This window comes from Oryzias latipes, chromosome 17 (assembly GCF_002234675.1).
Source record: "Oryzias latipes chromosome 17, ASM223467v1".
Lineage (NCBI taxonomy): Eukaryota > Metazoa > Chordata > Actinopteri > Beloniformes > Adrianichthyidae > Oryzias > Oryzias latipes.
The window spans coordinates 1183694-1210311 of NC_019875.2; the positions used below are offsets into that span (position 1 = coordinate 1183694).

Consider the following 26618-nt stretch of genomic DNA (forward strand, 5'->3'; position numbering starts at 1 on the left):
AAATATTTAACACCTGCCGTAATATTTTAAGCAAAGTTCACATTTTTGGTCTTCTCAGATTAAACTTTGGTGACATTTCAGGGGGAAATTTGCAGAAGTAAACGTGAATTCCAAGTGCAACAATATTCAAACAATTGTGAAAGTTTTTACTTGTAATTATTTAAAATTAACATTTGAATGTAAAAAAATTAAAACCTTTTAGATCCAAAACACATGAAAGAAATATTTTTCCACATTTTGAAAGTCTACTAAAAGGATCACATGAAACATTATCTCTGAGTGGAACAGGTACAGACTGATAACCTTTTTACATCAGAATTCAGGATACTCAGCATATTATCAAACATCTGTATTATTCTTACATAAAAGTTGCTCTTAAACCTGGCTGACATGTTTCTGTACTTCAGGAAAGTTACTTTGGAATTTTTTTCTCTTTTGGATAAAATCAGTTCATTATCTGCAGCTGCTGTTTGACGCAGTTGTCCGTATCAGTTTTGCGATCTGAAGTTAATCTAATCACATGGTTTGAATTTATTTGGGATCAAACTTCTCGCAGATAAAGATAGCTTTTATTTTCATCCATGTGACCCATTTCCAGCTTTTATCTTTCCACTCATCGTCTGCTGCTGAACAATCCTTTTGGCCAATTTCACGTGTGAGTGAGAGAGAAGTTCCCGTGTCTCTATCAAATGTTAGGGGCTGAATCTGGGTCAGTTGACAGTGTGAGTCTGTAGGAAGGAGAGCCTAGAGAAGTTTAAGTAATGTTGGCCCGTATGGTTCTTGCTCTCCGGTAACCTCAGCCCGCTTCACCCCTCAGGAATGTGAGGGCGCACAAGGAGGAGAGTTTAGGTAAGATCCCATCGTGAAGGACATGAGGCCTTTGGGAGACATCAACTTAAAAACGGACTTTTTTAAAGCCTTAAAATCAATAGACTTTCAGGAATGTGAAGAATAAATAGAAGCCAGGACGCAGTTTTAGTACTAGGAGGTGAAATTTGTGAAAGTATCCAAAGTTTAAAAACTGAAACAAAGATTTCTGCTCCAAACTATTTGATCTTTGATTGATTTTTAAAAAATTTTTTTTAGAATGATTTAGTGTTAAAGTGAAATAAAAAACAGGAAACATTGGTCCTGTCATTTTCCCATCTAAAAATGCGACAAAAGGGATTGTTTAGTGCCAAACGCTTCTTAACATCTTATATTGCTGGCTCAAAATCTATCTTTTATATTTTTTGCTACAAAATTATAGTTTACTTAAACGAAAATCTGCTTTGGCAAGGTAAAAACATTAAGGGATCATTAAAATATGTGGATTATGTAAGAAATAGAAGTCGAGTTTGCTGTGTTTCTGATGACCCTGCAACAGCAGCAGTGGATGCAGTTTGTTTTTTGATTGGAACAATTGACTTTGAGGAATTTCTGTTTTCACCACTTTATGAACAGAAATCAGAATAAAACTAGATTAGCCACAAGAGTTACTGAAAACCCAGTGATTGAGGAAAAGTGATTATTATTTTGATTCAATTGCCTTAAAAAGTGCCTTATGACTCCTCTGTATCTGTAAACGGTGATTTTCCATTAGAGGCCTCAGCACCTCAGTCAGCAGGTGTTGTGGAAGTGGAGCTGTGTGTTTAGTGAGGATTATTTGACCTGAGCAGCAGTAGTTTCTGGTCATTCTTGGAGCTAAAAAGCTGATTCAGCTTCTGGACCTGCTCAGACAGAGCTCCCATTCAAGTCCAGGCATTTTGCCTCTCCTTGCTGACAGCCACTGAGGAGTCCAAGCTGGGCGTCCTGCAGTGAAGCGATGGCTTTCCATCGCTCCCTTCTAACCGCCGCCTCATCAAGAATCGCCTCCAGCTGGGCCTTTGATGAGCAGAGCCACCGACAGAGACGTCAGATTGGCTCTTTTGTGTCCGCAGACTCAGAAGGAGGAGAATGACGTGTTTCTGTCGTTGCTGCTGTCAGCAGAGCCGGTCTCATGAATGCAAACTGTAAAGGGCTTAAAATGGAGCTGACAGGCAGAATGGAGGCTTTTTTAGAGAGCACTTCCTCGGTGGAAGAACTTTTCTGGTGGAAATGAAAAGATAGAAGTTCTTTTGCTTGACAACTGTCGGTGTGGCGAGGCCAGCTTTGCACGTCTGGAGCTTGGAATGATGGGGCGTGTTTGTGTCTGTCTGCCAGACTTTGTGTCTCCGAGTGGACTTCCCTCTCACACAGACCCAAGCAATTCTTTTGAGCCCCCTCCGTCTTCCTCCCCCCGCTGGTAGAGAATGGACGCTGCCTTTCTGAGAATCAAACTTCAGGTCTTTTGGTGTTTGTGAATCCAGCTGTGAGGCTCTGAGTGAGCTTAGAAACAGCTGGATGGAAATAACAAAAACAAGAGAAAGCTAAATTAAAACTGCAAGGTTTTTTTTGGGGGGTGGGGGGGTGTCACCATACCAAAGTGAATCATTTGTTGATTTTTCTTGAAGTGTTCCTGATGTTTTCCTGACCGCTGTGATTGTTCTCTGAACCCAGAGCAATTCTATTTGTGATGCTGTTTATTCTTCAAAAACTGCACAAAAACTCTGCATTCAGTATTTAAAGTCCCACACACATCGTCTTTTGACCTTTTTTGAGCATTCCCAGTGTTTTTTTATTACAATTATGATGACGTTTTTAACCAAAATCCCCCCAACCTAACGTTACTGATGGAACAGAAATGGATCTATTTGTTTAGACGTGGATGCATCAGAATGGAGCAGAGCTTGTGGCCTGCAGCACCTTTTCTACGTCACAAATACAACCTTTTTCCAACGGCATTTTTTGTTTTCTCCAATTTGAAAAAGGAAAAATACTCAGAAATGCATTAATTTTCTTTGTACATCAGGAGAAAAATCCACAAGTACATGCTAAAAACACAGTTTCCATTGGGTTAGGTCTTTGAAGAAGCTAATCAACATTTCCTCACTTAAAAAAAGGAAATTGCTTCTTTTAAGTGGAAGTTAGATTTTCTGGAGGATTTTGAGATGGGGCCTTGACCTTGATTTAAGACTGAGGTTTGTGGGGTTTAAGCCAAACTTTAGTCCTGCTTACACATGTAGGACACCTGAACCGGACTTGAGGTTTGACTTTGAGGATTTGACTTTAGCATGTTGTGGTTCATGCAAAAAAACGACTGTTTGAGCTTCATTTGAGGAATATTTATGGTAAAATTGATGAAGCAAATGAGCTCTTGTCTATTTGTGCTTCAGCACTAGAGCAAAAACAAATCGTTTGTTGTTATCACTGTAGGTCTGTGCAAAAAAGAAGCCTAATTTTCAAGCCTTCAAACCAGACTTGACTTTTGGCCTAGCCTTGCAAAAAGCTACTGAGGAGCCTCTCTGGATTTGGGTTCTGCACTAAGGAAAATGTAGAAAACAGAGGCTCCAGAGTTAAAGTTTGAAGAAATAAGCAAAAATATCAATATTCAGCAAATCTAGCTGATGAATCATGTAATACAGGTTAAAAATGCTGGATTTCTGACTGTCATACTTGGTTTATCAGTTTAGTTCGACCAAAAGTTCTGGTTGAACCAGACCTCATTGTTTGATGACTGAAGGTGTTGAGGTTTGCTCAGTTCAGGAGTCGCGCTTCTTCTCCATAGATTCCAGCTGTGACGAGCCGCTGGGAATGGAGTCGGGGGAAATCCCCTCAGAGCACATCACAGCTTCCTCACAGTACAACTCCAACTGGTCCCCAGAACGCTCGCGGCTCAACTACCCGGAGAACGGCTGGACACCGTCAGACGACACCATCCGGGAGTGGATTCAGGTCAGCCATGATGAAATACCTTATCAAACCGTTTTCAGAACAAAAATAAGTCCACCTTCCAAGCATTAAGGGTTGATTTCGTCACAGTTTTTCTTATGAAGCATCATTTTTGGAGTCGGAATTGCCTTGTTTTTGTGGAGACGTGACCCAATCCAGATCAGCTATTATCCTTAGTGTGAAATCTGTATTTCCAGCTTGTAAGCATTCAGCATCAACTGCTGGGCAGAAACCATAGCAGAAACTGGAGGATCTCCAGAGGAAAATCCCGAAGCTTCTGTCTCTAACTCTCATTTTAAGATTGTCCAATGTATGGAGAATAAGAAATGGCTTTTAAATACAACAAAGCTGCTTATGTCGAAAGAGCAGCTAAAAGAAAAGCAGTTTTATGGATTGAAGTCAACACATGGCCAGTTTTTTCCTGTTTTCTCCAGCATTCCTGCTGAAGAATGCAGCTCCTCATATTGAGTTAAAACCACAGGAACTGCATCAGATTTGTTTGGATTACTGCTGCAGTTCTTTTGCCCTCCCACTAACCGACTACTGATTTAATTAAAGAATCTAAACATCATGTCAGATGTTTTTATAATGAGCTTTGGACTGAGAGGACTTAGTGTGGAGGAGCCGGTCTGCAGCAGTGAGGTGCGGCCTGCGGTCCGGTACCGTCCCATTGTCCTGGGCAGGAACTCACAGAGGAAGACTCACAATGCCCCACGCTATTAGAGCAGACCCTCACTTCCATCCTGTGAGGGTTACAGCAGGAAGCAGACAGGAAAGTGGTGGATTAATACGCATGGCTTTCTATTGTCTGTCTGGGGAGTCCTTTTAGCTACTGGCTCCCAGCGAGCCCTACAGGGATGGAAGGAAATGAAGAACAGAGCATTCATGTGGGTTAATGGGTTTAGCTATATTATAAAGAAAAGAAGAAGAGTTTACCTAAAGGTCATTCATATTGCTTTGTGTTTGAAATGATTGCAAAGACAAACATTTCACTGTTTTTGGTGCCCTTTTCCAACCTAAATGTACAAATTATGATCTCAGGGAGCATAAAACAGGCTCTCTAATTAGCATAGAGCTCAGATTTGAAAAACATTAGATTTGATGCTCTTGAGGAGTAACAATAGAAATATTTGGACAGGCGTGATTGAAAGCAGGAGTCATTTTGTCGTACAGTTTTTATGAACATAATTCATATGTTTCTAATCCTTAACGTCTTTATGCAGATATTCTTAGTTGTAACTGTTATAACATTTATTATGAATAGAATTTAACCATCATTTATTTGGTTAATCTAATGTGTAAGACTGACACATATTGGTTAAAATGGGTACTGCAGCCTAATTTCCAAGTACCGGATTTAAAGAAATTACCTCAAGTTTTCCTCCTTGACTTTCATTCCAGCTATTTTTACGATTGTGTAAAACAAGGCTATTCCAGAAGAAAATCTATTTTCATTTAACTTTCGAGGAACTTTCATTTACATTTCAGCTCCTGTCTCCACAGACAGAAAGAGCCATGAATCAACTACAACAGTTTGTCTTGGGAAACACAAGCTCCCACTTTCAACGATGTTCTGTGATATTTCTTTGATTTTTAAAAGATAGTGAAGATTCACACAGAGAGCACAGAACCGGCCTGTTCCGCCTTCACGTCATCCTCTGCAGGAGGTGACGTCAGCCTCTGTTCTCGCCAGTCACAAGGTTTTGTCCTGCTAGCTCTGCCGCCTGCAGCCTGGGTCCATCGGCGTCCGCTGCCAGATGAACTCATGCAGACAGCTTGGCGTGCAAACGTCTGCTGTGGCGGCGGAGCTTCCCCCTTTGCCTCTGTGGTTACCAGCCCTCTGAAGGACTTTCTGTGAAGAATATTTAATCTGATTATGTGTGTCCACACATAATCTTTTAGCTAGCTCTTGTGTGGCACCATCTTCGTTATTCATTTATAGACATTTATAATTTAACGAGGCTATTTTGAGGATCATGTTGGTAATGTTGTGAAGGTGATGTTACCCAGCGGCAGTTGGGCTGACAGCAGACATTGAGCTCATTGTGCGTGTTTGTGATAAACGTGTCATCATGTTTCTCTGTGCAGTGACTCACTGCAGCACAATGCTGCCAATCTACAGTCAGCTGTTAACGTCTGCATGTTTGTAAATTGTAACTCAAAAAAGAGACTCACTGAAGAAAAAAGGGAGAGGGCCGTAAAATTCATCGTAAAGACCCATCATGATGAAACCGGTGCGTTTGGTGTTTTTTTGTTGTTGTGGTTTTTTTCTGCTCACGGAGGACATTTATTCAGAAAATTCAGAGTATTTATGTATTCAAATCGTTGTAAACCAGGAGAAGACAAAAAAAGGCTCTTTCAAAAAGAAAATATTAGTTATATAAAAAATACACTGGACAGGCCACAAGAGAGGGGAAGGGGGGGTGGGGTTGTTCTATTCTAATGTCCGTCCCACAACTCAGAGGTGAATTTTGTGTAATGAACATGAGCCACTCTGCAAAAACAATGTCCTAGAAAAGGACACAGGTTTGTTAAAAGACCCCTGGGAACGCTTTGATGATGAACCAAAAAAAAGATTGGAAATGAGCCGACAAAGCATATGGATCTGGGAATCATTTGAATTAATACACAAAAAGGAAGTTCCAACACAGCAATCACACTTCACTTGCACTAAATGGACACTTGTGGTGTCTTTAGATGTTGAGGTAATTCATTTAGTGATGAAGAGCAGTGATGAGGAGCCAGGAAAGACTTCCTTCCCCAGACTTCAGGTATTTATAGACACCCTGACGTTTGTCTCCAGGATCTATTGACGCCAGCAGGAAGATCAGCAACATCTGGAGAATCCATGAAGGCCTCCATAAAGACAAAGGAGCTGACCTTTCACAGCATAGATATTTGCCCCAGTGAACTTGTAAACCCTTCAGAAACAATTAGAAACCCAAGCCTTATCTGAACGGCAGGAAGATTTACCTGTTAGTGGTAGAAATGAATGATGTCAAAAAAGCTCAAAGGTTTTTATCGGCAAAGATCAGTAAAACAAACACATGAGAGCATAAAAGCAGCCGAACATGCATGTTGGGTCTGTTTTCCTGTGTTTAGATGTTTGTTTTTCCCATTTTTTATTAGTAGATTCATTTAAAAGAATACAATAGAATAAAACTTATTACTCGCATAATAGAGAAATTGCCATTAAAACATGCTTCAAAGGCATTATATATTAGGAATTTTATTTTATCCCGGCCACTTGTGGGCAAAGGCAGGGGAGGGGGCACCCTGGACAGGCCCCCAGTCTGTCACAGGCTAGTGTCTGCACCCACATGCACAATTTAGATTAACCATGTTTTTGGACGCAGAAAACCCACACACAAACAGGGAGAATATGCAAACTCCACACAGAGATGTTCTGGTTCAGGTCCCCCAGCCAGGACTTGAACCAGAACCTTCTTGCTGCGAGGCTAGAGCGCTGACCACTGCACCACCGTGCAGCCATATGTCTTTAGCAAAACTATTTGAAAACAGGCATTGAAAACCTCTGTGGGTGTTTTTGCTTTGAGTTGGCGTTTCGTCTTTAGAGATCTGACAGAACAGTTATGTCCGTTTGTGGGTCACTAATCTGTTATTCGTGCATTATTGCTTGAGATGAATTTACTCACATTTTTTGTCAGGTTTCAGCAGCCATGTAGGCAAACAGTCCAAGAGAAAATGATGTGTGGCTTCCTGTCTTCAAACAGTCAAACAGTTTGATTTCTTTAGTCCTCTTACACATTTAACAGAGAAACACTGACATTCCTCAGAAATAACCAAATAGAGAGTTGATTTGTGAAACTTACAAACTGGTGTGTTTGACAAACTTTAGATTTTTTTCATTGTTTTCTGTGTTTCGTTCTTACGTTTTGATGAAAGGATCTTTGAAATGAAGAACATTTAAAGCATCATAAGTTTCCCAGCAGCTTGTTTCTAAACCGTCCCAACTATATTTACTCCACGCATCCATCTTTGACCTCAGATTGTGTCATTAGTGCTCCAGAGGCACTGCCTCTCGTGGGAATGGAGACGTAAACGGAGCTGGGAGTGCTGGCGAGGAACTCTGTTTCCCAGAGGCCTCGCCGTCTGTCACTGACCTGCGGGGTGCTGCTTCCTGCTCCGTCCCTTAAAGAGCAAACCCTGGGGGGTTTTCCCACACGCTCTTCATAATCACCAACCCTTTTACCCAGGCTCCCACAAACTGTACGTTTATTCTGGTCTGCTTTCCAACATTAGCAAACATGAAAACTGACGTGAAATGAAGCATCGTCTCATTTATTCCATGCCTGCGCTTATTTAATTGAAGTTCTCTTCATTCCAGATAAGCAGCAGCTTGGTGTTATCTGTGCTGATCACGTCCTTCACTTTCTACATTTTTTCTGCCACTTTATGTTCAGACCTTTGAACAACCCTAATGCTGGAAAAAAGCCCATCTGAAAGAGTCTTATCAGCTTTTTATCACTCAGATCACAATTCCATGGGAATAATGGAAAAACATCTTTCCAAGAAAAGAAAATGTGAGTGGAACTTCACTCCGAGATAAAGAAGTTCTTTGAAATGAAGGCGACTCTTTGACGTGGAAAGTGTCTTTGGAAAATAAAACCCGAGCAGAAATGAGGTTTGCAGCTGTGTTTGGTCTGCCTTCATGCTAAATCAAATCACTTCCAATTGACATTCTTTTCTATTTCTGGTTCATCTTTAAACCCATTTCTGTCTGCCTTTCCATCAAACTAACTCAATCAGCAGAACACAACAAGCTTTGAGTCGGGCCGCAAAGAAAAAGAAACACCCCTTTAGCTCTGACACTTCAAATGATTTAAAGAGATGCTAAAACTGGACTTGGAGTCCAGTTCATTTGTTTCCATCCCCCAAACTGAAGCTTAGATTTAAAATTAGTTAATGCTGTTGGAAGTAAAGAAAATTACAGTTTTGGTGTCATTTTTGGTCAGAATTTGTGGCCTTTGTTACATAGAAGTAGAAATTATGTGGGTATTTAGAGAAAAATGAGGGGAGATTTTTCCACCCTTTGTTTCTAAATGTTACTCAATAAAATTGTTGCTCATTTGGAAAAATGGCGGAATCAAACAAAAACAAAAACTATTTTTATTTCGTTTTTTCTTCTTTGGTTTTAGTTCAATTCAGTTTAGAAAATGCAGACAAATCATTTGTTGATCCTATCACTAAACTATTATCTGTTACCATGGTTACACGGTAAGCACCAAAACAAGTAGCAAAATAAGGAAAACTCAAAGAAAATGAAAATTGATTGTTTTAGATTTTCCTGCAGCTGCTCCCAGAACATGTTTGCCTTTGTCAACATCACTTCCACATTGTCAGGAATAAATCTTCACAACTTCATCCTGATGACAGGGATTGCTGGAGCCTTTCTCTAACAGCATGAAGCAGTCAGGGTTTACCCTGCAGAGGTCAGAGGTCACAAACACCTGCAGTAGACTCACTCACTCCTAATGTTTAACAGAAAAGTTAAACACCACACAGAAAGAATCCAAAGAAATGCCACAACCTTTGAATGTTTCTCTCATAGAGTAAACATCTAGTGAATATCCAAAAATGTATTTGTGCATCCTTCATTTGAAACTGTTGTGTGGTTTATACCAACAGACTGTTTTCCTGCACGCATTTAAATCATTACTAAAATCTATAAAATGTAAGAATCTGAATTAAGAAGCAGAAACCAAAAGTTCAGCCTCCTCCATTCTAAAACTATGGATGGATGGATGGACCAGTCACAGCACAAGACATTGGTTTTTGTTGCAGAGGTCAGCCTGCAACCGGCTCTTCATCCTATCCTCTTTGTTTGTTTGCTTGTCTCCAGGTGGATCTGGGGTTCCTGCGGTTCATCACTGCCATCGAGACACAGGGTGCAATCTCAAAGGAGACCAGGAAGCGCTACTTTGTCCGCACGTACAAAGTGGACCTGAGCTCCAACGGAGAGGACTGGGTCACAGTGAAGGAGGGCTCAAAGCAGAAGGTTCCCTTCATTCAGTGATGCATTCATTTCATTTCCATTGACGCATAAACAAACATCACTAAATATGAAAAGGAATTTCTCATTTTAGTAGGGAGAGACAGCTGGTGTGACACTCCTCAGTGTTTTTACCGTGAAGGTGTGATTTTATTTGTTTGCTTGTTATCATATTGTCAGTCTTAAAGAGATCAGAATCATGTTCTTCCTTTTAACTCCATTATTGGAGTTCTGAACAAATCTGGAAAACACATTTTCTGTCCTAACAATTACAGAGCAGGTCAATTGGAAATCATACTAAAATGAGATGGCAGCACCTTAAGTGAGCCACTTGAAGCTAACAAAGATCTCTGCTAAAGCAACAAAAGCTCTCAACTCTATGCCTCCTGCTTTTCTGCAGATCTTTGAAGGGAATGTAAATCCCACCGACGTGGCTCGAGCCCTCCTCCCCAAACCCACCCTGACTCGCTACATTCGCATCCGACCCATGACCTGGGAGCAAGGCATCTGCATGCGCTTCGAGGTCTACGGCTGCAGGATATCAGGTAACCCCGAGGACATAGGAGACACCTTCCAGATAATCAGCTTGGGGGGGGGGGGGGGTGACGACTTTGAAACATCGTTTCGTAAACGTCGTAAAAAAAAAACTTTTGAAAAGCTTTAATAATGTCACAAAATGTAATGTCTTTAAAGTTGAACCTGCCAGCTCTGTGCCGGCCTCATTCTAAACATTTGTGTCTCTGGATGGTAAATCATAGCGACGTCTTTATTGCTCGCAGGAGCGGTACCTCCTGTCGCTCTTTGTTGATTTGAAAAGATGATTGCTTTGAAAGCCAGCATAAGCTCCAGCAGGAGGACTCCATCATTTATTCCAGTAAAGCCCAGCAGAATTATTCTGCCTCATCACTCATCGCCTAACATCCTTACGTTCTTGCTGTTTGATGTCAGCCACCTCTGTGAAGTTTATATTAGATCATTTTCTCTGCTCAGGTGGGAAGAATTAACTCCTTCATCATAAAAATGGGTAAATGCCAGACGTTAAACTTTTTATAAATGTTCCTTTTATTAGTCAGCAAAAGTGGACCAAAAGTACTAAATATCAACACATAAGTGAACTAAAAAAGTGTCATGAATATAAAAAAGACAAATACTTTGAAACGTTGTAGAATGTTGTTTATTCTAAGTTTATTTTTTGGTGTAAAATTCAACTTTTTAGCAATGGAGTCACTGGAATGTTGCTCTGAATCCAGGGCAGTAGAATGTCACTGCACTACATCTTTATTAGTAGTTAGGGAGCAGGGAGGGAATTTGTGTTAAAAGTAAAGTGGCTAAAACTACATTCGTTTTGAATAACGTCAAGTGCTATTTATCCTGTAATGTTATATTGTTCAATTATAGTATTTCACTTATTGTGTTGAAGTGTGGGGTAAAACATCTAAAACCAATTTAATGCCATTATGTTTACAACAGAAAAATGTTATTCAAATTAGTCATAAAGTTGGATAGAAGGAACCAACAAATGCTTTATTTATCAAGACTGAAGATTTAGTAAAACAGCAAGTTTTATTAGGAATTCTCAAAGTAAAAAACAGAGAGATGCCAGAGAGCCTACAACCTTTGTTGGTTTTTCCTTCAGAAGATGAAAATCACAGGAGGAGATGTGGTTTTAAGTTTCAAGTTGCTGGTACTGCTTTAAAGCAGACCTGTTTGGTTTTTGTTGGGGTAAAGTTTGGAATGCTCAAACGTTGTACAGATAAAGTTTTATTTTAAAAAATATTTGTAAAGAAGAAACTTGAGGAATATGTAATGTGTAGATGTGTGTGGTGGCAGGTGGTAAAGGCCATCGAGGATTGTTGCTTTTTCTTTCAAATATGATAAAGGGGCAGAAATAATAGAAGAAGCTCCTTCCAGTCATGAAGTTGAGTGGACTTATGCAGCTAACTGAATATTTTAATGTCATTTTCTTCATGGAAGGAATAAAATAAACATAAGTAGAGTTTCTCATGGTCCCCCTGTCGCCGTGCAGATTCCCCGTGTTCAGTGATGTTGGGAATGGTGTCAGGGCAGATCACCGACGCTCAGGTCAGCGCCTCGTCCTACGCCGACCGTGGCTGGGTGGCTGAGAACGCCCGGCTCTTGACGGGCAGGTCCGGCTGGACTGGACAGCAAATCAAGCAGCCCTTCAGGAACGAGTGGCTGCAGGTTCGTGTGAAACTTCGATTTTAAAGTTTGGGAGTGAAACAAAAATGTCCACCATACCACAGGCAAATTGTGAATTTTTCCAGGTTTTACACGTTTTTAGCACAACTTAAAACTTAAATCACAACTTAAAATCCAATTTCCAGCATTAGTTTCCTTAGCTAATAAAAATGTTAATATTGAAATTGTATTTGTCATTGAGCTGGAATGAGCTTGCTTTGTTTCCTAGAACAAACATGTGTTTACTAAAGGTTTTTCAATTACAGCTGATATGAAACTATCTGATTAAACAATAATTTATCCAGTTTATTACTGACCAATTAAGATTTTATTTGTAATGGAATAACTTGAGGTTTCCTACAATAACATGTGATGTAACTGAATGAATTAGAATAGAATAAAAAATGTATTGGAGACATTTTCTTAAAAGCAGCTAGATGATAAAAAATACTAAAAATACACCCCAAAAATGTAAAAAGGTTAAAAATGTTATCATTCAGAAAATTCAGAATTTAGTTACACTGACATCTCATTCATTGAACTTTGTTCAATTTAACATGATCTGAGTTTAACAACTTAATAAGAGGATGAATAATAGTAATAATGTTTTTGTTTGAAATGTAACAATATAGCATGTGTACAATAAATGAGAGACAGCTGTCATGAACTAGCCTCTATTTGAATGATTGTTATTATGAATTCCATCTAATCAAAGTATTAAAAACATTGTGCAAGATATCTGCAATGGCTTTATTTTATTATCCAAGTTTTTATATCTATTTAAATGAATAGGAATGAATGACAGAAAAATTAACTGGACATGAGTTCAACTCTTCTGACACTTCTGCAAACTGTCTTAACAAAGGATTTGTTGTAAATCAATTTAGAGTACAGTAAATAAAAACAAAAAATGGGAAATGTCCGTATTAGAAAGCTTAAAACCTCCTTTTGCATTACTTCTGGTCATGGTTTCATCTGTTTCTAAAGTGTGATGCTCTGTATGGCATTGCCTTTTGCTTCTCCCTCCTCGTTTCTCGTTTTTTGGTACACAATCTAACAGCAGTGCTGTAACTCCTCATCAGGTGGATCTGGGCCAGGATAAGATGGTGAGTGGTGTGATGATCCAGGGCGGGAAACACCGCGACCGCAACGTCTTCATGAAGAAGTTCAAAGTCGGCCACAGTCTGGATGGCGATCATTGGACCTTCATCAAGGAGGAGAACACGACCAGAGCCAAGGTGACCTGTCTGAACCGCAAACAGAATCTTTTTCTCGCTGTAGAGTAACTCGTGTTCTGGTTAAACCCTAGATGTGCCTGAGTGAATCTAAAACTGCAGCTCTAGCTTTGAATCTGAGCAGAAACATGTGCCAAAGAATCTGAGATAAAACGTCATTCCTAGTTTTATTTTTTTCAACTCTGGTTGGATGAAAAGCCAAGTCTGTGAGCCTCACCCCAGTGGGAATTCATGCTGCTGCTGTCCGGCCCCTGGTCCCCCTCCTCGGCTGCCCCCGCTGCTGTGACATCCTCCTCTATGCGTTCCAGATGGTCAGACGGAGGACAAGGCCAGCCATTAGACTCCTGCTGCTTCACTGCAGACATTGATCTAGATGTTTTGTTGCAGCTCCGTTCTGTTTCCTGTGCTGTTTTTCACAACGTAGCTGCTAAAAAGGACGAGGCTGAGGGACCGAGATGGTGCCTGTATTCCTGCACGTAGCAAAGCTGCTGTTCCTCTGTCCTCAGAGGGACAATAATCTGCTGCAGCTGATCAGGCAGTGTTGCTGTTGAAAGCAGTCCTTCTGGTGCTCTGAACTCCAGCTGAGCCTGTCCTTTCCTTATGCTGTAATAACAGAAAGAAAATGTCACTCCCCTGAAGGTTTTCACTGGAAACCAGAACCATGAAACGCCAGAGGTGAGGACAGTTGGACTTCTGCGGACTCGTTTCGTCAGGATTTACCCAGAGAGGGCCACCGCCGAGGGCATCGGCCTCCGCCTGGAGCTGCTGGGCTGCGAGCTGGAGGGTGAGTTCACTGGAAGCTTAGAATTCAGTCATTCTTGTAAAACCACACCATGAAAGGAACACATTCAAAAGCTGAAATCCACATCATTGCAAAAACTTTCATTCTTACCAACTACATCCATCTGTCTCATTTTTAGTCAATGTTTTACTTTTTTACACTGGATTTAAAGACCCACTCCAATGAAAATTGTGTTTTTAATGTTTTGGTGGCATTTTTCTGATGATGGAGGACATGTATAAAGAAAATTAAGGTTAAAAAAGCATTTCGGAGTATTTCTTATTCAAATCGTTGTGAAACAGGAGCAGAAGAAAAAATACTATTTGATAAAAGAACTTCTTTGTTACGCAGAAAATAGACGGTGCAGGTCACAAGCTCTCTGCTCCGCTTAAACAGCAACAGGAAAGAGAGTGAGGGGTGAGGGGTTGCTCAAACCCAGAGGTGAATTTGTAATGAACTACTACCGCTCTGCAGAAACTATGTCCTAGAAAACAACACAGGTTTGTTTATTTTAGCTAAAAACATCAGAATCCTCATTTAAAACATCACTGGGAATACTTGTATAGTAGATCAATAGATGATCAGAGTGGCTTTTTTAAGATCAGTGACCAAACAGCTGACATGTCATGAGTTGTTTTCACTTGATATAAGTAAACTAGTCTGCCAATAAAATATGTAAAAGTTAGCTTTATTGAGTAAAAGAAACTTATCATTGATTCTTAAAATTCATCTGTTATTAAACAGAAGTTGTTCTTGTTGTCAGAATTTATCTTTTAAATAATAAAAGTTCTTCCTTTGTTCAGTTCAAACCATCTGTGATGTGAAAAGTCTTTTTCAAATTCAAAATGTCTCATCTTGTCTCAGCAATATCAGAGCTACCCAGCCGTACAGTTTTGAAGAGAAAGAAAGAAAACAGAGACGTCCGTGAATCCAGTGGTTTACAGGTGGTTGCATCATAATGAGGTGGAGCAGGAAGCTTGTGGCTCTTTCAAAACAGCCTTTTTTATCTGCTCCTGATGAACAGCATTCATTTGAAATAAAGAAATACCCAGAGATGCAGTTTTAATCTGAATTCTCTTTGTATTTGTCCTCCATCATGTGAAAAATGTCACGGGAACATGTTAAAAACACCTAAATCCCAATTTTCATGAGAGTGGGTCTTTAAGTGTTTGCAGTTGTGGTTGGAGCAAATCTGTCCTCTGTTTGACTTTGATTCTTCACATTCCAGACCTAACGAGCCCGGCTCCGCCCACCACGCCACTCGGCCCTACATTTTTCGTCACCACCTTCGGCGCCACCACCACGGCCCCGACCACGGTGCCGAGCACCACACAGAGCTTGGACTGCCATGAAGGTCAGCTGAACTGCGGCACGGAAGCGGAAGGGCTTGATTTGGATGAGACAGAACCAGGTAGGGGTCCCTCATCCTCCTCGCCCTCTTCATGTCAAACACTGCTTTTTCAAAGGGGGGGGGGCTTTTTGGTTCATTTACATGATATCCCATGGCCTCGCCCCTTTGTTAAATCCTCTTTAACAAGCTTCAAGCTTAAAGGCTTGAGACCCTGATTTTTAATGTGTCTTTGTTGGCTTCTGTGTGGGGGGAACAAGCCCCTCCGACCTCTGACCAAACTATGATTGTCCCATCTGTCTTCAACAGGAGGCACCGCCACGGCCAACTCCGTCACCGACATGCCAGGTGAGGATGTCCGCCGCAATCTGCTCCTCTGTTCACAGTTGGACCCTTTTCACAAGCAGGCAGAGGAGCAGCCAGCGGGCCTCATCATTCAGCATTACCAGCAGTGCTGACCACGGTGGCGGGGAGCACTCCAACCCACTTCCATTAGAGCAAATGGCTTTTTCATCGCACCAGTTCACAGATGAGCCCGGCTCGGACTGCGGGACAACTGATAGATCGCCTCCTAAATGCATCTGCAACAATTTTAACAATGTTTCTCATCTGCTGTGATGGGAAGAGCAGTTTAATTGAACGGTGGGAGAAGACAGATGGAGACAGACTGGGAAGGGGGGCAGTGATAAAGAAATGCCAAAAGGCAGCATGGCTGACGGATGAAACAAATGGATAAAAGTTACAACTGCAGCAAATTGCATGTCTGTTATCTGATTCTCTTCTTCACTAAAAGGACACTTTTTTCAAATAAAGTAGGTACGCCATCATATTGTTTAAAGGCTCTTTAACGTGCTTTTCTTAAGCCTTTCAGAACAAACTATATTGTTACTTATTTTTATATCTCATCTTTTTGGCACACTAAAGAGTAGAGTTATTTTTGGAACTCATTTTCCTACCTGGAAGTAAGACGACTCGATCTCTGAGGCACCGGCTTTGTTCCTTGTGGATGGCGCCCACTTCATGGCGTCCGCCTAGAGCCGGCCTCCACAGCATGTCTGCATTTCTCCCACTATAACATGCGGATCTCAGTTCTTGTGTCTTAAAAATGCATCATTAAATTCTGGAGTTTATGGTTAAATTCAAAACATGAAGGATTTCGTGTTTTTTGTTGAACATTTCGGCCAGAAAGCATCAGCAGCTAAACTAATCCTAAGGAGTAAACGCTGATCTGAGAAGAAGAGTGAAGGGAGAACAGAGTGAACAGTGGTGTTGAAGAGCAAAGACGGTAGAGGTGAGGAGGCAAACGCAGAAGGGGGAGTGGAGGTAAAGGAGTGAGGTAGAGGGAGGCTTGGAGAGCTGCAGAGAGAGAAGAAAGGCCTCCTGGGTCTCAATTAGGCGAGTTGAGGTACTGCGGGAAGACATCTTGGGGTTGGGAGGGTGCACTCACAGAGCATCTCTGCATCCCATTAGCCTCCCAGAAACAACACGTCGGACTTTTCCGCATTGATTCGGATCCAGCCGTGAGATCAGATTTCTAAATGACACAAATGGGAGAAAAGAAGACCATATTTTCCTGATTGGAAATGTTTTGCTAATGGTGAATATATGCAGTCTGCCTCTGTTTCTTGCTGTGGAGGGGAACAACATGCTGGAAGTCACAGTGGAGGCTGAAGTACAGTTTCTCATGATAATGGAAAGGTTGTTTCTTCAGACTGCCTCCTCGTAAACGAAGCTTATTTGTCAGTAAAGCTACTTCACATTATTAAGCTCTGCCTTCCTCTGTGTGCAGTTTGCCTCATAAGAACTTTACAAGAACCTCTAGTAATGCTTTATGTGGCTCCCTGGAAGGATTTATAAGAGCAAATCTGGGCTTTGTAGAGGAAAGTTAGCAGCTTAGTTAAAAAAGTACTAGTGAACCAACCAGAAGATAATGAATCCCAGCCATTCTGCAGCACACACTTATGAATCTGCACTGAGAAGGTCTTTGTGGTAAAACGTGTTAAGGTAGAAGGTGTTATGGGAGGGAACAGACCCTTAGGTGTATTTGGTGGTGGAAAGTTTGTGGGAAACTGATGGGTTGCACTCTCTGGTTTTTCCTGCAGCTTACGTCTGGTTCGCCTGCAGCTTTGACACGCCGTCGCTGTGCGGCTGGAACGGAGAGCGTAGCTCAGGAGCAGAATGGGTCATCCACACCAGCGAGGAGTCTGCCGTCCACAGAGGGCCCATCTTTGACCACACAGGTAGAACAAGTGTGGGCTTCTGTTCATAAATAACACCTTTTGGAGCATCTTTAATGTTGGTCTTTTAATTAGGATGATGCCGTTTTTAAGCCAAATCAAAAATCCTATCGTTTTTCTAAGATAGTTTCTGCAGAGCGGCAGTGTATCGGCTCCTGATTCACGACAATTTGAATAAAGGAATACTCAGAAATTACTTATCAACTCTGTTTCAAGCAATAAAGTCAGAAAACAGACAACGTACTATTTAAAATTAAAGTCAACACTGCTGTTGCATGTCCATCATTGAGTCATGTGAAGGACAGTGAGTTTTATTCATTGTCTTGCTGTTGTGATCAACTCTGGAATATTGTACACACCATACAGTATGTTCCAAGTTTGTGTTGTTCAGGCTAACAAGTAGTGTTTAGGCCAGTGCAATGATATCCAATATTCTGGCTATGTGACCGGAACTTCTTTTCTAGGTGTCTATTGTCACTATTTAACGGACACCCTGCAGCCATTCAAAATCCAGTATTCACCCCGACCACGGTGGTATAAATTGTTGTAAACTTTTTCAGAGGAGCAATATATCCTCTGCATTAAAATGATGTGACTAAATTTGCTAACTAGCTTCCCAAGAGGAATGAATCAAACTGGGCACAGGACAGAACCCTGGGGAACACCACAAGGTGAGGTGTTCTGAAACAGACCATCATGCATAAATCCTGAGCTCGATTGGAACTGTAGCTGAGAAACCTTGGTCAAGTCTATATACTCTTATTGGCTGGCTAACCATTTGTGTTGAAGTCTACAGCGGTCAGAGACTTCTGAGCAATGAAACATCAAGTTCAGACTTTCACGCTCAGCTCTTACGTTGTGAGAAAACAATAAACTATTGTGAGATTTTAAACAAAATGTGTCGTCATCCTAACCCTAAACTTTATCGTAAATTTTTGTCTATACCCTCAAATTTGAGACAATTTGATCTTACCTTCTCACATTGGTACATTCAAGACAAATGACTTGCCAAATGTGCATCAAATATTCAAGAAAACAAACACAACTTTAGCAAAGCCTGGAATAAATCATTTATCTACAGCAGCCTTGCAAATACGTGCAGAAAAGCACACATTTTCTCTGCCATTATTGACAGCATGACTTTAGAGATGTTATGAGCTGCAGGGTTCCTCCATAAAAGAAGAACAACCTTGAGGTCCTAAAGTGAAATCCATCACCGGGCCCCATCGCTCAGCTTTTCTCCTCGTTCAGGCGAATGGAGAGAAGGCCAGACCTTCCTGGATGTGATGGATATTGGTGTGAGGCGACAGCAACTCCACAACAAATGATTTCTCCTCCAGTTTTTGACATAACCAGATCAGCTGTAAAGAATGAGTCTTTTGTGACAGGAGGGCTGAGAGTTTCCCCTGGGGCAACTAAAATTCATTCTGTAGTTTTTAGTCCTCTGTGTGGACCAAAGCATGAAGGCTTTCAAGGCTTTTCGTCATAAATACTTGATCCTTTTTGTGTTAAAAAGTGCACTAAATGCATATTTGCATGCTTCTATGTTGTTTTAAAGCTGCAGAAAAGCTTCTTTGCTTGACACTTTCTGTCTTTTACTGCCCCCTGCAGGCAGACCTGGGAACTTCATCCACATGCAGCTGACTGACAGAGACGCTCCGAGTAAAACTGGTGGGGAGAACAATGAGGAGGTCAGGGTGGCCAGGCTGATCAGCCCCTCCATCAACACACAAGACACCAGCCTCTGCATGTCGTTTTGGTACCACTTGTCCACCGGACACAATGGTGCGCTGCTTGTCAAGTACAGAAGGGATGAGGAGGCGATCCTGTGGGTCAGTGACAAACACAAGGGCAGCCGGTGGAGGGAGGGACGCGTTTCGCTGCCGAGGTCAAGCCACTCCTTCCAGGTAAACCTTAAGTCACTGCACCAAATTAAGTATTTGTCTGTTTTTTTATTTCCTAAAATAATGTTTTTTTTAACAGAAACAAAAATTGAAAGGCTTTTCATATTAAAACAGCAAAAAAAAGATGAGGTAGGGTTTATTTCTAAACGGAAAAGTCCAAAGAAATGATGACCAAAGAAAATCTGTTGAGATCCTAGTTATAGTTGTAGTTATATATAAAACAAAAACACCCCAACATCTGCAATAATCAGTTATTCATGCATACAAATAAATATGGCCAGTTCTTGGTTTTAGTAGAAGAAACTAAATGCATTTAAAAAAAAAAAAAAAAGAATTTGGTTCTAATCTTAAAGCTCGAGTTAGTGTCTGCCTCCAGAGCTGAAGCAGGCAGTTGACGGCTCAAGTCCCATTCTAACATGGAAATTCTAAAAAAAAAAATCTTCTCTAAGAAAAATGGAACTGAGATCTTTAAGTTATGAGGGAACTTAGTCTTTAGAAGATTATGTGTAAGACGTCAAAAGAATTTGAAACTGTAAAAGAAATTCAAAACGCTGTAATCTCAGCACCATTGTGATGTGAAAGTCAGCAGAGTTCAAAAGTATGGAATTACAAATCTGCCAATAAGTGAAAGGGCGTAAAGACAACTAAGCGGGCGTATTTAGGAACTGAGTGAGTGAACCTTAAAACCACGCAGGCGCAATTCTAACTGAGAAGTGATCTTTCGCGGTCAATTCCTTTTTGCGCGCTCATGTGGATTTACGCTCAGTATTAAGGGGGGCGTTTTTGTCACTTTTGGGGCAGGAACCTTTCTGGTTGATCTGATTGGCTGAAATTTGCATGGCCTATCGGCGAGGCAGAGGGGCGGGACCTTCATTTTCAGTGCGGGGGGGGGGGGTTAACAGGCGGCTCTTGAGCTGCGTGCGGATCTCTGCCTTTTATCATATTTTCTATATTCAGTACTTTCACAACCATAAGGCCGTGAAAGAAGACCCCCCCCCCCCATAGTACAAAGGAGCAGATATGTGAATAATGCAGAACAACTTCGTTTGGAAACCCTGGAAATGCAAAGAGACACGATTATGAGGCACAGTTTAAACTGCAGCTATCAGCTACGCGGAGGAACACGGGAATAGAGCAGCAGCAGTTCGGTTAAATTAGATCTTCACAGACGGACTTCCTGCTTCAATAACTCTTCTGATAAACGTTCAAATGTGTCAGCAAGTATCTCACTCATTTTGTATTAACACAGAGAGTGAACTACAAAAGCATTTTTAAAGAAAAAAATTCGTTTTTATTGCCTTTTAATCAGAATTGTTCGTTTCAAGCTGTGAATGCAAACAGAGCAGCGAGCCGGCTGCTAAGGGACCGTCAACAAAGTGCAACCTCTGTGAAACAGCATTATGTAAAAATCAGTAAACTTTTAAAAAGCGAATACATGTCTATATTTATATGAACTGATAATGAAGACTCGTCAGCATAGTCATGCTACATTATTATTTATTATACTAAATTTAGTTAGAAAGTCAACCACTGTTTTATGCTTATAGTTTTTATAATTTAATAGAGATATGAATCATAACATAAATACTCAATAGCTCTGAAGATACTAAAGCTTCTGTCACCAAACCTCCTGTACTGAGTAATCATGACCTCATTGTCCTACTGCAATAAAGATTATGTCATAATTCACGTTGTTTATTGTTAGGAATTTTTCATATTTAAATATTGACCAGATATGGTCAAAAATGCTCAATGGCTTTGAAGATGCTGTAGTTACTGACACAAAACTTCCTGTACTGATTAATCATGACCTTATTTTATTTTATTATATTATATTTTCCTACTAAAATAAAGATTTTGCAAAAAAAAAATCTGGCATCTTCAGAGCTATTGAGGATTTTTGACCAAATCTGATCCATTTGTAAATATGAAAAATTCCTATAAATAAACAAAGTGAACTATTGACATTCTTTATTTTAGTATGACAATAAGGTCATGTCAAGTTACTGATAACTTTAGTCATCATTCATATCTATTAAAATTTGAAAAAGTATATGCAACAAGATAAAATAAAGATGGACTTTCCTACAAAATATGTATTGTAACAAGAATATGCATTACCATAATTTTATGATTTTTTTGTAAGATTATTGATTTTTACACAGTGGTGTTTCATAGTTCAGAGGTTGCACTTTGTTGACGGTCTCTTGGCAGCCGGCTGCTGCATGTCTGCATTCACAGTTTGAAGCGAACAATTCTGATTAAAAGGCAAAAAACGATCTTTTTTCTTTAGAAATGCATTTGTGGTTCACTCTCTGTGTTAATACAAAAGGATTGAGATACTTGCTGACACATTTGAACGTTTATCAGAAGAGTTATTGAAGCAGAAAGTCTGAATCTGTGAAGATCTTTCTAACTTATCGAACCTCTGCTGCCAGAGAATTTAAAATAATGAATCCATGGTTCACAAGTGAGGACGCTGGAAAACTAACTCCGACAAGACAAGAAGACGCAGCAGCAGCTGAGTTTCCGCGGAAAAGGAAAGGCCTGTGTTGGAAGATCGACTCGAGGCTGAGCGCTGCTACTTCCAGCAGATGACCGTGAAATGCTGTCCATCCTGCCCCCTTACCGGGACGCAGCAACGGGCGAGTTACGCCAGGACTTAAACTTGGCCTGACGCGTCTGCTTTCACTGTTCTTTGGAGCCGCAGGGCAAAGAGACGGAGTCTGATGATCATGAGGAAAGGGAAGCTGGCGTGTTTGATAGAGATGTTGAAAAACACTCAAAACTGAAACGGCGCCGTTTAATCCAGTGCTGTTGTAAGGAGAGGAGAGGAGGGGGTTATGAGAAATAATATGGCTTTAATTGTGTGCCTGTCTGGCAGGTCAGTGTGTGGTGTGGCTCTTTGACTATCACAGTTAGAGATGTCGGCTCTTTGTGTCAAACTTGTTTGTCCCCCCCTGTTAGAAGCAATCATAGAAAAAAAAACGCGGATGTAACGTGGATTAAAACATTAACCAACGACCCAAAACTAAGGTAAGAAAGTCCAGCGGGTTTTTCTGTGCTGTATGTTTTTCTCATGTGAAATTCACTGCATTTGTCACCGTTTTAATGCTTTTAATCCACGTTACAGCCGCCGTTCGATTTCTATTAAAGCCCCAAAATGAAAGTCCCGCCCCGCTGCTTGACATGCAAATTTCAGCCAATCAGATCAACCAGAAAGGTTCCTGCCCCGAAGTGACAAACACACCCCTGAATGCCGCCCCCAAGTGACAAAAACGCCCCCTTAACACTGAGCGTAAATCCAGGTGAGGGCGCAAAAGAGAACTGACCGAGCAGGATCACTGCTCAGTTAGGATTTCATCCGTTCAGTTGTAAAATATGGGGTCGCTTGGTTAGAATTGCGCCATCACAGTTTTAAGGTTCACTCACTCAGTTTCTAAATACGCCCGCTTAGTTGTCTTTACGCCCTTTCAATTTTTGGCATTTATGTTATTCGATACAAAAGCCTGGTTCAAATCTCCACAGCAAACATTTATTGCGCAGTCAAAAGAAAATAGTTAAAGGATTTGTAAAATGTCAAACCGATCACAAAAGAAAGTAATCAATTGCCAAAAAATTGTTTGAAAGTTAATTTAGATTTCTGGTAACAGACTTACCGAAATGTTAAAGTTTGACGCAAGACCACCTACCTGTATTGAGGCATCTAATTGTTCAGTGTATAACTTCAATAACTTGAACTACAGACAAAAATATGAAAAAACTGGGATAATCAAGAACACGTTAACAAGGTATCAGAGCAAGAACGGTTATTCTGACCAATAGAAAGACTGAGTGACAGCTGCTTATTTCTCCATAGAAGTCTATAGGATTTTGGCTTTTTTGGAGCCAGCAGGTACTTCCTGTTTGGAATGTCAGGGGGAGGAGTCACTCAGTCCAGTTCTCCTTCAGTCAATGAGAGGGAGAGAAACAAAAAACTGCTTAAAAACAGAAACAGAAAACACAAAACAGCAGGTGATAAATGTTAGCATTTTCTTTTTTCTTTTCTTTTTCGAGTTTTCAAAATGTATTAAAATCTAAATAATGTTTTTAATTCACATTTTTGGTTAAGTATTCAACATTTCCTTTACGTTTACAAAGTGTACCTTTGATTTCAAAACTGTTTTTTACATTTTTTTTTTCAAATTTACCCTCTTGTTTTCATTCATTTTAAGCTTGTGCTGATTTGACTCAATAACTTTCTACCTGAATGAATTTGTGTGAATAGTACGGTGGCCCAGAAGGGTCACAACACAACACATTAACTTTACACACAACACATTAACTTTACACACAATCTAGCCACAGGGGTTGCAAGCCAGTTACTTCTGTGCCGGTCCCAAGCCCGGATAAATAGAGAGGGTTGCGTCAGGAAGGGCATCTGGCGTAAAAATTGCCAAAATAACCATGCGAATCATCCACAACACTTTAGACATACCGGATCGGTCGAGGCCCGGGTTAACAACGACCGCCACCGATGCTGTTAACCTACAGGGTGTCGGTGGAAATTTGACTACTGTTGGTGGAAGAAAGAGGGGAGGCAGAAGGGTCCGTTGCCAGAGAGAGAAGGGAAAAGGCAGGAACATAGGTTTGAGAATAGGGACTCTTAACGTTGGCACAATGACAGGGAAAGGCAGAGAGCTGGCAGACATGATGGAGAGAAGGAAGGTAGATGTACTGTGTGTGCAGGAGACAAGGTGGAAGGGCAGCAAGGCACGTAGTATTGGAGGAGGATACAAACTGTTCTATCATGGTGTTGATAGGAAGAGAAACGGGGTAGGAGTGATTCTGAAGGGGGAGTTTGGAAACAGTGTTCTAGAGGTGAAAAGAGTCTCAGACAGGATGATGAGCCTAAAGTTAGAAATTGAAGGGGTGATGGTGAATGTAGTCAGTGGGTATGCGCCACAGGTTGGCTGTGAGTTAGAAGTGAAGGAGAGATTCTGGAGTGAGTTGGATGAGGTCATAGAGAGTATCCCCAGAGGAGAGAGAGTTGTTATTGGAGCAGACTTTAATGGGCATGTTGGTGAGGGCAACAGAGGTGATGAGGTGATGGGCAGGTTTGGTGTGAAGGAAAGGAATCTGGAGGGACAGATGGTGGTGGACTTTGCGAAGAGGATGGAAATGGCTGTAGTCAACACTTACTTCCAGAAGAGAGAGGAACATAGAGTGACATACAGAAGTGGAGGTAGGAGTACTCAGGTGGACTACATCCTATGTAGACGAGGTCATTTGAGAGAGGTTAATGACTGCAAAGTGGTGGTAGGAGAGAGTGTAGCCAGACAGCACCGCATGGTGGTGTGTAAGATGACTCTGGAGGTCAGGAAGAAGAAGAGAGGGAAAACAGAAAAGAAGACCAAGTGGTGGAAGCTACAGAATGAAGAAACTTGTGAGGAATTTAGGCAGAAGTTGAGGCAGGTCCTGGGTGGTCAGGATGAGCTTCCAGATGACTGGGAAACTACAGCAGAGATTATCAGGGAAACAGGTAGGAAGGTGCTAGGTGTGTCATCTGGAAAGAGGAAAGACGGTAAAGACACTTGGTGGTGGAATGAGGAAGTACAGGAATGCGTCCAGAGGAAGAGGTTGGCTAAAAGGAAGTGGGATGTAGAAAGGACTGAGGAAGGTAGACAGGAGTACAAGGAAGCGCAGCGTAGAGTGAAGAGAGAGGTGGCAAAGGCCAAACAGAAAGCTTACGATGAGCTTTATGACAGGTTAGACACAAAGGAAGGAGAGAAGGACTTGTACAGGCTAGCCAGACAGAGAGACAGAGATGGGAAGGACGTGCAACAGATAAGGGTGATTAAGGACAGAGACGGAAAGGTGCTAACAACCCAGGAGAGTGTACAGAAAAGATGGAAGGAGTATTTTGAGGAGCTGATGAACGAGGAAAATGACAGGGAAAGAAGGGAGGAAGATGTGGTTGTTGTGGAGCAGGAAGTAGCAGAGATTGGAAAGGATGAGGTTAGGAAGGCTCTGAAAAGGATGAAGAGCGGAAAGGCCGTTGGTCCTGATGACGTACCTGTGGAGGTATGGAAGTGCTTAGGAGAGACAGCAGTGGAATTTCTAACGAGGTTGTTCAATAGGATTTTAGAGAGTGAGAAGATGCCTGAGGAATGGAGGAGAAGCGTTCTGGTCCCGATCTTTAAGAACAAGGGTGACACGCAGAACTGCAGCAACTATAGAGGAATAAAGTTGATGAGCCACACAATGAAGCTGTGGGAAAGAGTAGTGGAAGCCAGGCTTAGGAAGAAGGTGGAGATCTGTGAGCAGCAGTATGGTTTCATGCCCCGTAAGAGCACCACTGATGCCATTTTTGCTTTGAGAATGTTGATGGAAAAGTACAGAGAAGGTCAGAAGGAGCTGCATTGTGTGTTCGTAGATTTAGAGAAGGCGTATGACAGGGTGCCGAGGGAGGAGCTGTGGTACTGTATGAGGTCGTCTGGAGTGGCAGAGAAGTATGTCAGAGTAGTTCAGGACATGTATGAGAGAAGTATGACGGTGGTGAGATGTGCTGTAGGTCAGACAGAGGAGTTCAAGGTGGAGGTGGGACTACACCAAGGATCAGCTTTGAGTCCTTTTTTGTTTGCTATGCTGATGGACAGGCTGACAGACGAGGTAAGACAGGAATCTCCCTGGACAATGATGTTTGCGGATGACATTGTAATTTGCAGTGAGAGTAGAGAGCAGGTGGAGGAAAAGCTAGAGAGGTGGAGGTTTGCTCTGGAAAGAAGAGGTATGAAGGTCAGTCGTAGTAAGACAGAATACATGTGTCTGAACGAGAGGGATCAAGGTAGAAGCGTTAGGTTACAGGGGGCTGAGGTGAAGAAGGTGCAGGAGTTTAAGTACTTGGGGTCAACAGTTCAGTGTGATGGGGAGTGTGGAAAAGAGGTGAAGAGGCGAGTGCAGGCAGGTTGGAGCGGTTGGAGGAAAGTGTCAGGAGTGTTGTGTGACAGAAGAGTGCCAGCAAGACTCAAAGGAAAGGTGTACAAGACAGTGGTGAGACCAGCTCTGCTCTATGGGTTAGAGACGGTAGCAGTGAGACAGAGACAAGAGGCTGAGATGGAGGTAGCAGAGAT

General features: G+C 41.5%; 1 protein-coding gene across 1 annotated transcript in view; it reads left to right on the forward strand.

Annotated features, from left to right (window-relative positions):
- The window catches only part of LOC101156916 (neuropilin-1a), a 74549-nt gene that overhangs the window by 41006 nt on the left and 6925 nt on the right, over positions 1-26618 (forward strand). Inside the window, exons 6-15 of the mRNA XM_023965221.1 lie at positions 3626-3792; positions 9653-9808; positions 10203-10347; positions 11829-12004; positions 13084-13239; positions 13876-14020; positions 15246-15428; positions 15675-15713; positions 17468-17605; positions 19214-19509. Of these exons, the coding sequence (XP_023820989.1) occupies positions 3626-3792; positions 9653-9808; positions 10203-10347; positions 11829-12004; positions 13084-13239; positions 13876-14020; positions 15246-15428; positions 15675-15713; positions 17468-17605; positions 19214-19509 (1601 nt within the window). The remainder of the gene's footprint in view (positions 1-3625; positions 3793-9652; positions 9809-10202; positions 10348-11828; positions 12005-13083; positions 13240-13875; positions 14021-15245; positions 15429-15674; positions 15714-17467; positions 17606-19213; positions 19510-26618) is intronic.